Raw genomic sequence first — 12282 nt, forward strand, 5'->3', positions numbered from 1 at the left:
TATTTTAAGAATATAGATTTTTATTGACATACTGTAGCAGCAGCTTCAACATAGTAAAATATGCATTTACACAGACTGAACAAAACAATAATGTGTTCTATTTGTACAGCACTATCTTTAGTTTGTTTCTTTTTCATGCACAGTCAGAGCTAATAAATGGTTCATAAAGGGGTTATAACATATAACAAAATGGCTTATTACATACGAACTACTGCAAGCTCAGATGAATAGGCTAAAGCTTGAATAAGACTGGGATTAACTATCCTAGCAGATAACTGGACAATACACAGCTTTCTGAAACGACTGCCTCGGGTCTGTTAGGGCCTATGACTCCATACATGGTCATTTTCCCAGACAAATCCATTCCTGATCAATATGTTCCATTGATCACAATATATAGTACTTCTTTAAAAATCAATAAATGTGCAAAATTCTCAATATTTTGTTATGATCCTTTATATGGTTCCTGTGCTGTGACATGTTAACATATGTCACTTCTTTTCATGTGTGTTTATGCATGCATGTTAAGACATAATACTTTTGTGGGCAGTTATAAAATGATCCATTATTATTTGGAATTATTGTTTGAGATTAATTGAGGATATGGTCAAGCGTCCATCCAATTGAGGATTATTGCCAAGATCTGTGGCAGGGCAGTTCATGACTACTGCAGTGTTAGTAAAGCTATAGCAGGACCTTGTATTTCTCACTGTGCTCCATCGTTCAAGTAAATAGACTACTGTGCTCCTACGTTCAAGTACATTAAGTGCAATGACAGGACTATGAGTTCAGGAAAGGTCCATATCCATAAAGTATCTCAGAGTAGGAGTGCTGGTCTAGGATCAGGTCCTCCCTGTCCTAATCTTATTAATTAAGATTACGCTTTATGAAAATGGGCCCTGGGATTATAGAGACTACACATCCAATGGGTACACTATACTTTACGTCTCAGAAATCACAGCAGGAAAGATGTACTCATTTCCATTTTGCAAAAGATAGAATAGTAAACGTTCAGGTTTGTAGGGGAGGTTATAATTTATTTATTTTACCACTGATGAAGTTGTGTTTTCAATATTGTATAGAAATATTAGTAGCACAAAGAGAGGCAAAGAGAGATGTGGTGGTGTGCATGTTAGTATTTACTCTCAAAGAGCATTCAAAGGCACAGGCTACACAAAGTACCATAGACCTAGATAGAGAGATCAAAATCTATGAATCTAACAGTTACAGTACTGTGGGTTTAGGACAGGGATGGACAACTCTGGTACTCAGGGGTGCAGCAGTGTCCGCTGGTCGTCTTATCTTCCTGTGGCACTTAATTTATCAATTAATATCGCTCATTGCTGAGAGAACACACGCCCGGGTCCATGTTCAAAAAGTGTCTCAGAGTAGGAGAGCAGATTTAGGATCAGGTCCCCCCTGTCCATGGAATCCTATTCATTATGATCTAAAAGGAAAAAGATAGCCTTTAATCAACTCCTACTCTGAGACTCTTTGTGAACATGGGCCCAGGTTTCCCAGGAAGAAGTCAGTCACTGATTTGCAGGAAAAAACAAACCAGTAAACACATTGCCTTCCTGAGGACCGGAGTTGCTCATTCCTGGTTCAAGGTTATTATTATCCTTTCTACACAGGTTCATCTGTAGAGCAGTACAGTACATTATGATATCAGTTTTAAAGAGGATCTGTAGAGATAGACAAAAAATAGCATTTACCTTAAAGGATAGCAGAGACATATAAAACGACCATGCAAGCAGCATCTTTGAGAACCATTGTGCAACATTCACATGATGCCAAAGTCGTCCCTCGTCTGTCTGTTTATCCATGCCCTTTTGGTTTACAGTAGAATTCTAAATGGATGTCAAGCTAAACAGCTTACTCATCATGTCCACTGTTATAAGCACCATATTCACTGTCACTCCTCTCCCTGTTCTCCGACAATACAGAGTGTATAACTACAACTAGCTAGCAGCACACAGTGTCTTCCTTTAGGCACAATGGGGTATACTACAGTACATAATTCAATAAATACACTGGAATCATGCACACTCCCTTATACACAAACACACACACCATATGTTACCGTTCTGAGACACTCATCAACTATACTGTAGCAGCTAGAGACCAAGACACAGTGCAAGCCTAACAAGACAGTTCACCCAGATCCTATCTACCTAAGAGTTTGTGTGTGTGTCCGTCTATCTGTCCTACCTTCTCTCCATGTCAGAAAGTGCGAAGTGAAGCGAGAAGCAGGCAGGGTAGTGACTCTGGTGGGGAGAAGAGGTTAGAGGCTAGGGTTCGATGACCCTCCTTCTCCCTGAGTCTCTCTGGTGCTCTGTCCCCCGGCATGGTTCTTCAAGATCCTCTCCACAAACACTTTGCCTTGACCTGCTACACGTGGCCCTGCACACACACGGAAGCACATAAACATCCACACAATTAACATACACTCACACTAACAGGGTCCCATGAAAGTCCAAACAATCTACATACTCACCAGCTGATTCCTTCAGAATGTCCTCCAGTCTCTCTCTCAGAGCGCCTCGCTCTGTGTCTTCCTCTCTGCTCTCCACTCTCTGGCGGATCAGCTCCTTTATCTGCAGCACTGCCCCCAGCAGGCCATCTGAAGGAATTACACCATCAGAGACATGAAAGATTGACTGAAGGAGCTAAAAATGGCAGCCTGGTCTTATAGACCAGACGTAACACAGTAAATGTAAATCCGGGACACTCAAATTAGTATGATATGTTACGTTTGGTATGGTTACTTAACGCGAACGTCTAGCAATCCAATGGTTAATTAGCAACGTTTCAACTACTTGAAACAGTGTCCTGGCTAGAAACACATTTTGTCTTTACACCCTGGGTCACCACTAGACCCCATAACAACAGCTTTAGGTGGGTTGCTGATTATGATAGGCAGAAATGACTCACCATACTCTTGGTTCAGCCCCCACAGTTTGATTTTGTTGGCCTCATGCTGGGCTTTCTTTTTCAGTCGACACGCTCTTCAGAGAGAGAAAGAGAGAGAGAGGACAGTTTACAAACCTATCGCCAGGACTTATGCTCCACTACACTCGCCCTCACTAGCACTTACTGTAGCTAGACACACCCTGCTGTGCAAATCAAATGGACATCTGAAAGTGCTGTGTGGAAAAGCCACCAGAAAATTAGGTTTCTATAGTTAGACAGGTAAGTCAGTGTGCCTGCGTGTGTGTGCGTGTGCATGTGTCCCAGTGTGTATGTGTACCTGGAGGCCAGTTTGTTCCTCTCCTTTCGTGTTGGTGCCCTGGCAGTAACAGGCAGGTCACTGACAGGAGTCATGCCCTCCAGCGCAGAGCTGAGTGTGTGGAGCTGCTCCCCCAGGCTCTGTAGCTTCACAGGGCTAGGGGTCAGGTCACTGGCGTCTGTACGACGGGCTTTCCTCTGGCCTTGCTTACCTAGGGAACACACAGGGTTTTTGTCACTCTGGATAAGAGCATCTGCTAAATTACTAAATGTAATTGTATGCTTCACCAACCACTCAATACGCAACTGACAGTACATTTTACATCTGAATTTCCTAGTGTGTATATGTGACCCACCGAATGAGTGTTGATAAATTAACACTGCCAGAGTGTTGGGTCTCCAACACTGTGGTTGTTGAAATGGACATATATGTTCTCAATTTAATGGAAAATGTTTTACATCTTTCATTCCATTGTACATTTGTGGGCCTTGGGGTCTCACCATTGGTGGAGGTCCCCTCTATCAGGCACATGGTGCTGGGTAGGGTGCTAGGGCCCCAGATTATGTCCCCTCCATCTTTCTCTTCATCCTTTCCCTCATCTCTCCCTTTGGCTCTCCTGCTATCTCTCTCTCCATCTCTCCCCAGGTCTGCCTCACTGTAGACGCTACATTCCCAGTAACACCAGCGTTTCTTTGGTCTCACGTGGTGCTGAAGCTCCTCCTTTTCCTTCACTTCCTCCATGGCTTCTCTCCCCTCCTCTTTCTCATCTTCTTCCTCTTTCTCCTCCTCTCCAATATCACAGTCTGTTCCTTGACTAGACTCAGTGTCTAGCTCACTCTGTAGAGAGTAGTTATGTTCTTCACTGTGGACCTCCAGATCCACAGGAAGTGATACCCTCTCCTCCTGAACCACCTGATGCAGCCCTTTCCTAGCTTCACTCTCCCGCCCTCCAGCCTCTTGGTTCCAGGGCCCTGGATCTCTCCCAGCCAAGGGGAGGTGTCCAGTCATTAACCCCACACAGGGTGTGAGGTCTGTAGGGTTCCTCAGCTGCCTGCCCCCTGGTCTCTGGGATAACCATGGTTCTTCTCTGCTTCCCTGTTGAGAGCAAAACAGAGTAGGTAGAGGTTAGCTCTAAGGGCTCAGACACAACAATAGCGTTTGCTGACCGGGAGTACTTAGCATCTCTGAACGTAATTTTCTAACCGAGAGCGCACCGATTTTACATGTAGAATCGCGTAAAAAAATGTGGCACTCAGACATCTACACCAGGTGGTCCCTAAAACACCGCACGCTTAACATTCGGCAGACAAACGCTAGAGCCACAATCGGTGCGATGTGTGCGAGCCTTAAACCAGGGTGACTTAGATTTACATTCCCCAAATACAGAGTTCCTAAGGAGTGACTTCCAGGGATCTAATGGTTAAGGTCAGTGATGATGTTAATCTCGGTAATCTGCGGTTATAAGTAACCCCTACCTCAGGTAAGACGGAAGAGCGCTCGCAGCTCGGTGGCGTCCTCTCTGGGCTGCCTTTGGTATAGCGTGTAATGTCATCCAGGGCCGAGACGTCCCAGCGACGCTCTGGGGTGTGTGTGTCATCAGTGGTCGAGTCTTCTAAGAGATCACTGAGTAGCTCACATCCACGCTGCTGGCCTCGACAAAGGGACAGGGCTGGGGGCCCCAACATCACCACCACACACTACAGCACAGAGACAAAACACACACTACATGACCAAAAGTATGTGGACACCTGCTCGTCGAACATCTCATTCCAAAATCATGGGCGTTAACATGGAGTTGATCCCCTTTTCCTGCTATAACAACCTCCACCCTTCTGGGAAGGTTTTCCACTAGATGTTAGAACATTGCTATGGGGACTTGCTTCTATTCAGCCACAAGAGCATTAGTGAAGTCAGGCACTGATGTTGGGCGATTAGTCCTGGCTCCAGGTCGGTGTTCCAATTCATCCCAAAGGTGTTCGATGGGGTTGAGTTCAGGGCTCTGTGCAGGTCGGTCAAGTTCTTCCACACCGATCTCGACAAACCATTTCTGTATGGACCTCGCTTTTTGCACGGGCATTGTCATGCTGAAATAGGAGAGGGCCTTCCCCAAAATGTTGCCACAAAGTTGGAAGCACAAAATCGTCTATAATGTCATTGTATGCTGTAGCATTAAGATTTCCTTTTACTGGAACTAAGGAGCCTAGTCCGAACCATGAAAAACAGACCCAGACCATTATTTCATCAGTCCAGAGAACATGTTTCCACTGCTCCAGAATCCAACGGCGGCGAGCTTTACACCACTACAGCCAACACTTGGCATTGCACATGGTGATCTAAGGCTTGTGTGCGGCTGCTCGGCCAAATAAAAATCAATTTCATGAAGCTTCCGACGAACAGTTATTTTGCTGATGTTGCTTCCAGAGGCAGTTTGGAACTCGGTAGTGAGTGTTGCAACCGAGGACAAACGATATTTACGCGCTACGCGCTTTTATTTGTCATATGCTAGTCAAGATGCTCTCAATGGTGCAGCTGTAGAACTTTGAGGATCTGAGGGCCCATGACAAATCTTTCCAACCTCCCGAGGGGGAAGAGGTGTTGTAATGCCCTCTTCAAAACTGTGTTGGTGTGTTTGGACCATGATAGGTCCTTAGTGATGTGGACACAGAGGAACTTGAAGCTCTTGACCGTCTCCACTACAGCGATGTGAATGGGGGCGTTCTCGGGCCTCCGTTTCCTGTAGTCCACAATCAGCTCCTTTGTCTTGCTGACCTTGAGGAAGAGGTTGTTATCCTGGCACCACGCTGACAGGTCTCTGACCTACTCCCTGTAGGCTGTTTCATCGTCACCGGTGATCAGGCCTACCACTGTCGTATCGCCAGCAAACTTGATGATGGTGTTGGAGTCGTGTGCAGTCACGCAGTCGTGGGTGAACAGGGAGTATAGGATGGGGCTAAGCACGCACCCCTGAGAGGCCACCTTGTTGAGGGTAAGCTTGGCGGATGTGTTGTTGCCTACCCTCACCACTTGGGGGCGGCCCTTCAGAAAGTGAAGTACCCAACTGCAGAGGCAGTTGTTTAATCCTTGGGGCCTTAGTTTAATGATGAGCTTGGGGGGCACTATGGTGTTGAACACTGAGCTGTAGTCAATGAACAGTATTCTCACATAGCTATTCCTTTCATCCAGGTGGGAAAGGGCAGTGTGGAGTGCAATAGACATTGCGTCATCTGTGGATCTGTTGGGGCGGTGTGTGAATTGGAGTGGGTCCAGGGTGTCTGGGTCGATGGTGTTGATGTGAGCCATGACCAGTCTTTCAAAGCATTTCATGGCTACAGACGTGAGTGCTATGGGCGACAGTCATTTAGACGGGTTACCTTGGTGTTCTTGGGCACGGGGACTATGGTGGTCTGCTTGAAACATGTGGGTATTATTTGGTCAGGAAGAGGTTAGAAATGTAATTGAAGACACTTGCAATTGTTTATAAGTATCTGGTATTCACTTCCAAAGGTTGCTGTAATTTTGGGACTGATTCAGATGTGGGTCACACAACAAGAGGACTCTGTGGCCAAAATAAAATGTTTCCCCTGCACCTACCTGATCTGACTCTATGCTGCCCCCTGTAGGAGAGATGGTGAATGTCTCTGAAGTCACAGATAACCCATGGGTCCCATACGCCTCACCGAAGAAAGGCTCCATCCCACTGCTACCTGGCTGGAGAGGGGGTGGGGGAAAGACAAAGAGAGAAGGGCAGGAGGCCAGAGAGAGAAAGATAAAGAGAGGGGGAAAGACAGATGACTATCAGTTCTCATATTGTACAATAGCCCCCATTATGTCAGTAACCTAGCAACTCGACATGGAGTATCCATAGAAATACATTCTATTTCTATGGGTATCTTTATATTATGAAGTATAATGTAGAATACAACAACGTATAACAAAGCTGTGTACCTGAGGCATGGTGGTGCTTGGACCTGGTCAGAGGCAGAAGGAAGGGTTAGCAGTTTAGAACGGATAGCTTCCTCATCATCAATACACAAACCGCAAGAGGTCAGAGTTCACATCATCTCATAATAACAAATGTTATAGAGCAGCAGAATTATCACTGCAGTAAGACATATGCCTTACCAAGACCATATAGCTTCCATAAAATGTATTTATAGCTGGTAGAGAAAAGAAGGGATGATCTGCTACATACAGTTTGGGAGTCATTCAATCAAGAACCACTACTTATTATCATGCATGTATATTATGATTGTTCACGTACTTTCTGAACAACTATCGGGACTGTTAAAACAACTATCAGGAAGAACATTGGGTTGCTGTTTCCATTGTATGAGCACAGAGCGAGCAGAGGAAAGACTCTCTAATATCCACAGCCAACCTCCTGTGCCCCAGATCCCTAAAATAGTAATAATCAGTCATTTCACTGTGTCTCTCTCACACACACACAGTCTCTGGAGCAGCAGCCTTTCCACATGAGAGAGATAAATAAATATCTCTAAGGAATTGTTCAGTGCATTCTAGAATGTTCCATTGAACTCTAAAGTGGTGAAAAAAAGAGGAAGAAAGAGAGGGGTGCCTAGTTATTTCCAAGAAATAAGAGAATAGCAACCTCTGTACTTGACAGCTGTCGGATGAATATTTTCACAATAAGCTGACTGTTATTCTCATACATAGGCCCACATCTAGCTGTATGTCCTTCAAGCCCTTTAAAACAAAATTTGGCAAAAAATATCACCCTGACACTGTCCCTATCACTCAAGATACGAAAATGCAGTATTTTAAACGAACAGCTGTCTTACCTCCTGCATGGACGGTGTGTCACATTTTCCTATGTTGAAGCGCGCACCCGTCATCTGTCAACGCGCAGTCCCGCGATTCTGACAGAAAATAGGTTAAACGTTTGACCACTAAATATGTTGCAGCATATTAACGCTATTCCATTTTTACGAGTCCTACACATCTATAACATAGGATGCCACTGTTTAAAACACAGGAAGAGTGCATCCGTCGCATTGAGTGGAATAAGAGCCGCAACAAAAATAAAACCACCCTAACAGTAGGCTACAGGGACATTGCTCATTCATGTCTACCTTTGCTGTAGTATGCTAGGCTACTTACAGTCAACTGTTCCATCTGTCAGAAGTACAAAGTTACATATATCTCTGTAGACCGATTTACTTCTCCACAAGTCCGCAAAAATTAATAGAATTCAAATAGATGTGGTCCTCTAGACAGCTATCGTCGCTAAATATTATTTGGTCTTAGTTATGAACAGCTGGCTTTGGAATGGTCTAGCCATAGGGAAACAAGGAAACATGTTTCGTTATTTCTAATGAATACACACGTATGTTGTTAACATGTATTGCATTACTGTTATCAAAATAACATAGTCATGTTCAAGATTTCATTATGCTAGTCTATTTTTCCTCTAAACGCGATCATGTGTAACGTTTTGATAAATAATTCCCCTCACATCCAAAATGGTTCCATCCAGGATCAGCTGTGAAAGTAGATTGTAGGGTTTGTTCTCAGGAACGAAGAGTAAGTATTGAAGGAAATGAAACGAGAACACCAGTCATATAATTTGTGGAAGCAGATATGTCTGAAATGTAAGGGACATTTCGAAATTTACTGTGTGTTTGTGTGTGGTGGGGGGGTGGCAATAGTGGTAGTGGATCGTTTGTCCAGATCTGCAATAGGCTAACTAACAATCATACCTCACATACAATTATTCTAAGCTGCATCAATTTTCTATATGAAGCCACAAGAACAAATAGGAATAGCTGATAGGCAGCAGAGAGGTCAGGTGCATCATTGCGCATGAAAGAACAGTGAAGACATCCAGCTTAAAAAGCTCCCTATTGATCTTGTTTAGGGACAATACAATTATCCTACCTAGACAAGCTTACAACACCACAATGCAATGAATAATTGCATTATTGTTTTCAAGTGAGTACAAAATTATACTCTAAGCTGCAGTGAAAATGTCATTTGAATAATGGCGCAAAAGCCATGTGATTTGAATGTTTAATTCAACATGTATTGCCTTTTATATGTGGCATAAACACAACCAGTCACAATGCTTTAGTCTGATTAGACTACTTCAAAAGTCTCCTGTAAGCATGCACACGATCGTCCAACATATCATTTCAGCATCCTTAAAATGGCTTGACATTAACCAGGTTTCCATCCAACCTTTTTATGTGAGTGAAGTACATGTTGGATAAAAAATGTAATGACATCATGGAAAGCATGCAGTTTATTACATATTAAATAAGTTATGGTTAACTTCACAGGATGGTGAAAGTACACGGTGATGAGATTGATGCTCCTTTCAATAAATATTGAGAGTCTTATGTTGGTGACATGATGATCGATGATTGGCTGCCGTTTGACAAATAAAAATAATGTCACACTGTTGTACATAATAATCTCATCATCTCAGCTATACTCAAGGACGTAACTTTGTCATATTGGGTGAGTCCGGGTCAATGGGTTTCAGGGTCAGCACCTGTCTAGGGGGTCCAGGGGCATTTTTTTTTAAAGAAATAACTGTGAAATAGTTGTTTCTGGTGAATTTTTAAGGGAAAATACATCCCAAACTTTCCTGATAATTGGTCAGTATATCCCAAACGCAACTGAAATACCAATAATTTCTGTATTACTGTAAACTGTTGGTCTAACTCTATCAGTTCAGAAAGTAACCACGCTTGGTCATTTTTTTGTAGAACAACTATGAGAAAGTCAGTTCTGGAGTTTGTTCAGTTCGATTGAACGTTTGCTATGTTGCATAACGGGTTGTACTGAATGACACGTTTCCCAAAAGCATCATTCAGCGTTCTTAAACAAACTTTGAGGAACCTCTGTTTGATGGGTGTGGCGGGTTGTATCTTGAAGCAATGAGTGGTGTATTTTCAAGAGCAGTGGTGAATTTTGAACCCACAACCCAACCTCTCCCCATTTTTCAACTGGTCGTTCAGAGCAGCTGTATAAAAAAAAAGGCAGACCCTCTGAACCTGACTGGCCTTCAGATCTGTAACCTATCTCATTTCCAACCAATCAGGGCACTTGGACGTACTCCACGGCTCCACCCCGCGCACCTCAAGTCAGAGACACCTCAAGGAGACTCCCTCTCCAGTCGTGGAGCCACAGTCAGTCGCTGCCATGGGAACTGTTCTGGCTGCCGTTTCAGAGTAGTCCTCTACTCCCTTTGAGGAGCCCCTGCTAGTTGAGGTGGATGCCCAAGGTTCGACTGTCTGCTACCCTGGAACTTTCAGCCACAAAGACGCCACCTGTTATCCCTCAGGAGCCCCTCCCTGTTCCTTGCCCAGAGCCCAAGCCCCCCAGGTTGGAGCCACAGCCTGCAGCTAAAACAGAGGTCTAATACAGTTCCCTTCCTCCCTGGTAGGTCCAGAGTCAGTTTCCCTGGCAGGTCCAAAGTCACTTTCTCTGTCAGGTCCAAAGTTATCAGCACTAGGCTTCCAACCTTCTAGTTTCGCTGTCTCCAACTCTAGTCGGCCCTCAGTTCACTGCTCCGTCAAGCTATAAGTTCACTGCCCAACTAAGTCAGCAGCCTCTGGCCTCAGTTTATCCACAGCCCCCAGCCTCAGTCGGCAAGCAGTCAACTCCTTCAGGGCTACACGCCAAACCTCCTGCCCTAGTTCTAGGCCCTGGGTCTCCTGTCCCACTAGGCACCCAGCCGCCTGTCCTAGTGCTTAGCTATAAGTTCCCTGCTCAGCTAGGTATACAGCCTCCCGCCATACCTGGCTTGCAGTCTTCAGTCTTAGTAGTAGGTTCCAAATCCGCTGCCCTGTCAGGCCCTTTCCAGGCCCTCAGCCCCCTGACCTGGGGGACCCACCATTCCCTGCCGCTGAAAAACATCCCCACAGCATGATGTAGCCACCACCAGGTTTCCTCCAGACGTGACGTTTGGCATTCAAGCCAAAGAGTTCAATCTTAGTTTCATTAGACCAATCTTGTTTCTCATGGTCTGAGAGTCCTTTAAGTGCCTTTTGGCAAACTCCAAGTGGGCTGTCATGTGCCTGTTACTGAGGAGTGGGATCCATCTGGCCACTCTACCATAAAGGCCTGATTGGTGGAGTGCTGCAGAAATGTTTGTCCTTCTGAAAGGTTCTCCCATCTCCACAGAGGAACTCTGGAGCTCTGTCAGAGTTACCATCGGATTCTTGGTGACCACCGTGACCATGGCCCTTCCCATTTAAGAATGGAGGCACCTGTGTTCTTCGGGACCTTCAGTGCTGCAGACATTTGTTGGTACCCTTCCACAGATCTGTGCTTTGACAGAATCCTGTCTCGGAGCTCTACGTACAATTCCTTTGACCTCATGGCATGGTTTTTGATCTGACATGACGAACAGGTCATGCTCCAACAGTCGACCAAGCACCCTGCGCACCAGAGACACATGCTTGGCGTGTGTAGCGGAGTATATCAGAATGTCATCAATATACACCACTACACCCTGCCCGTGCAGGTCCCTGAAAAGGCTTGGAAGACTGATGGAGCATTCATCAACCCGTACGGCATGACGAGGTACTCATAATTCCCTGAGGTCGTACTGAACGGCGTCTTCCACTCGTCTCCCTCCCAGATACGCACCAGGTTGTAAGCACTCCTGATATCTAGTTTGGTGAAGTAGCGCGCCACGTGCATTGACTCAATCGCTGTGGCTATGAGAGGTAGCAGGTAACTGTACCTCACAGTGATCTGGTTTAGACCTCAATAGTCAATAGACGGGCACAGACCGCCCTCCTTCTTCTTCACAAAAAGAAACTTGAGGAGGCGGGTGAAGTGGAGGACCGAATGTACCCCTGACGCAGGGATTCGGAGACATATGTTTCCATAGCCGCTGTCTCCGCCTGTGACAGGGGATACACGTGACTCCTGGGAAGAGCGGCGTCTACCAGGAGATTTATTGCACAATCCCCCCGTCGATGGGGTGGTAATTGAGTCGCCTTCCTTTTGGAGAAGGCGAGAGCCAAATCGGCATATTCGGGGGGAATGCGCACGGTGGTGACCTGGTCTGGACTTTCCAC

At 45.3% G+C, this 12282-nt stretch overlaps 1 protein-coding gene across 2 annotated transcripts; it reads right to left on the reverse strand.

Moving 5' to 3' along the window:
• Window positions 1-8495, reverse strand: LOC120046703 (CREB3 regulatory factor-like). 2 transcript variants are annotated; one of them, XM_038992131.1, is made up of 10 exons: window positions 8348-8495; window positions 8029-8106; window positions 7175-7197; window positions 6821-6933; window positions 4705-4926; window positions 3730-4324; window positions 3251-3440; window positions 2935-3008; window positions 2498-2623; window positions 1-2403 (listed from the first exon to the last, which is right to left on the reverse strand). In XM_038992131.1, exons 4-10 carry the CDS (start codon window positions 6920-6922, stop codon window positions 2285-2287), a joined length of 1428 nt encoding a protein of 475 aa, XP_038848059.1. In that variant the 5' UTR covers window positions 6923-6933; window positions 7175-7197; window positions 8029-8106; window positions 8348-8495; the 3' UTR covers window positions 1-2284. The 2 variants fall into 2 exon arrangements, with proteins under 2 accessions (XP_038848059.1, XP_038848057.1); XM_038992129.1 differs by having other exon boundaries at window positions 6821-6937.
• Window positions 8496-12282: the final 3787 nt, after the last annotated feature.

Source organism: Salvelinus namaycush, chromosome 4, assembly GCF_016432855.1.
Source record: "Salvelinus namaycush isolate Seneca chromosome 4, SaNama_1.0, whole genome shotgun sequence".
NCBI lineage: Eukaryota > Metazoa > Chordata > Actinopteri > Salmoniformes > Salmonidae > Salvelinus > Salvelinus namaycush.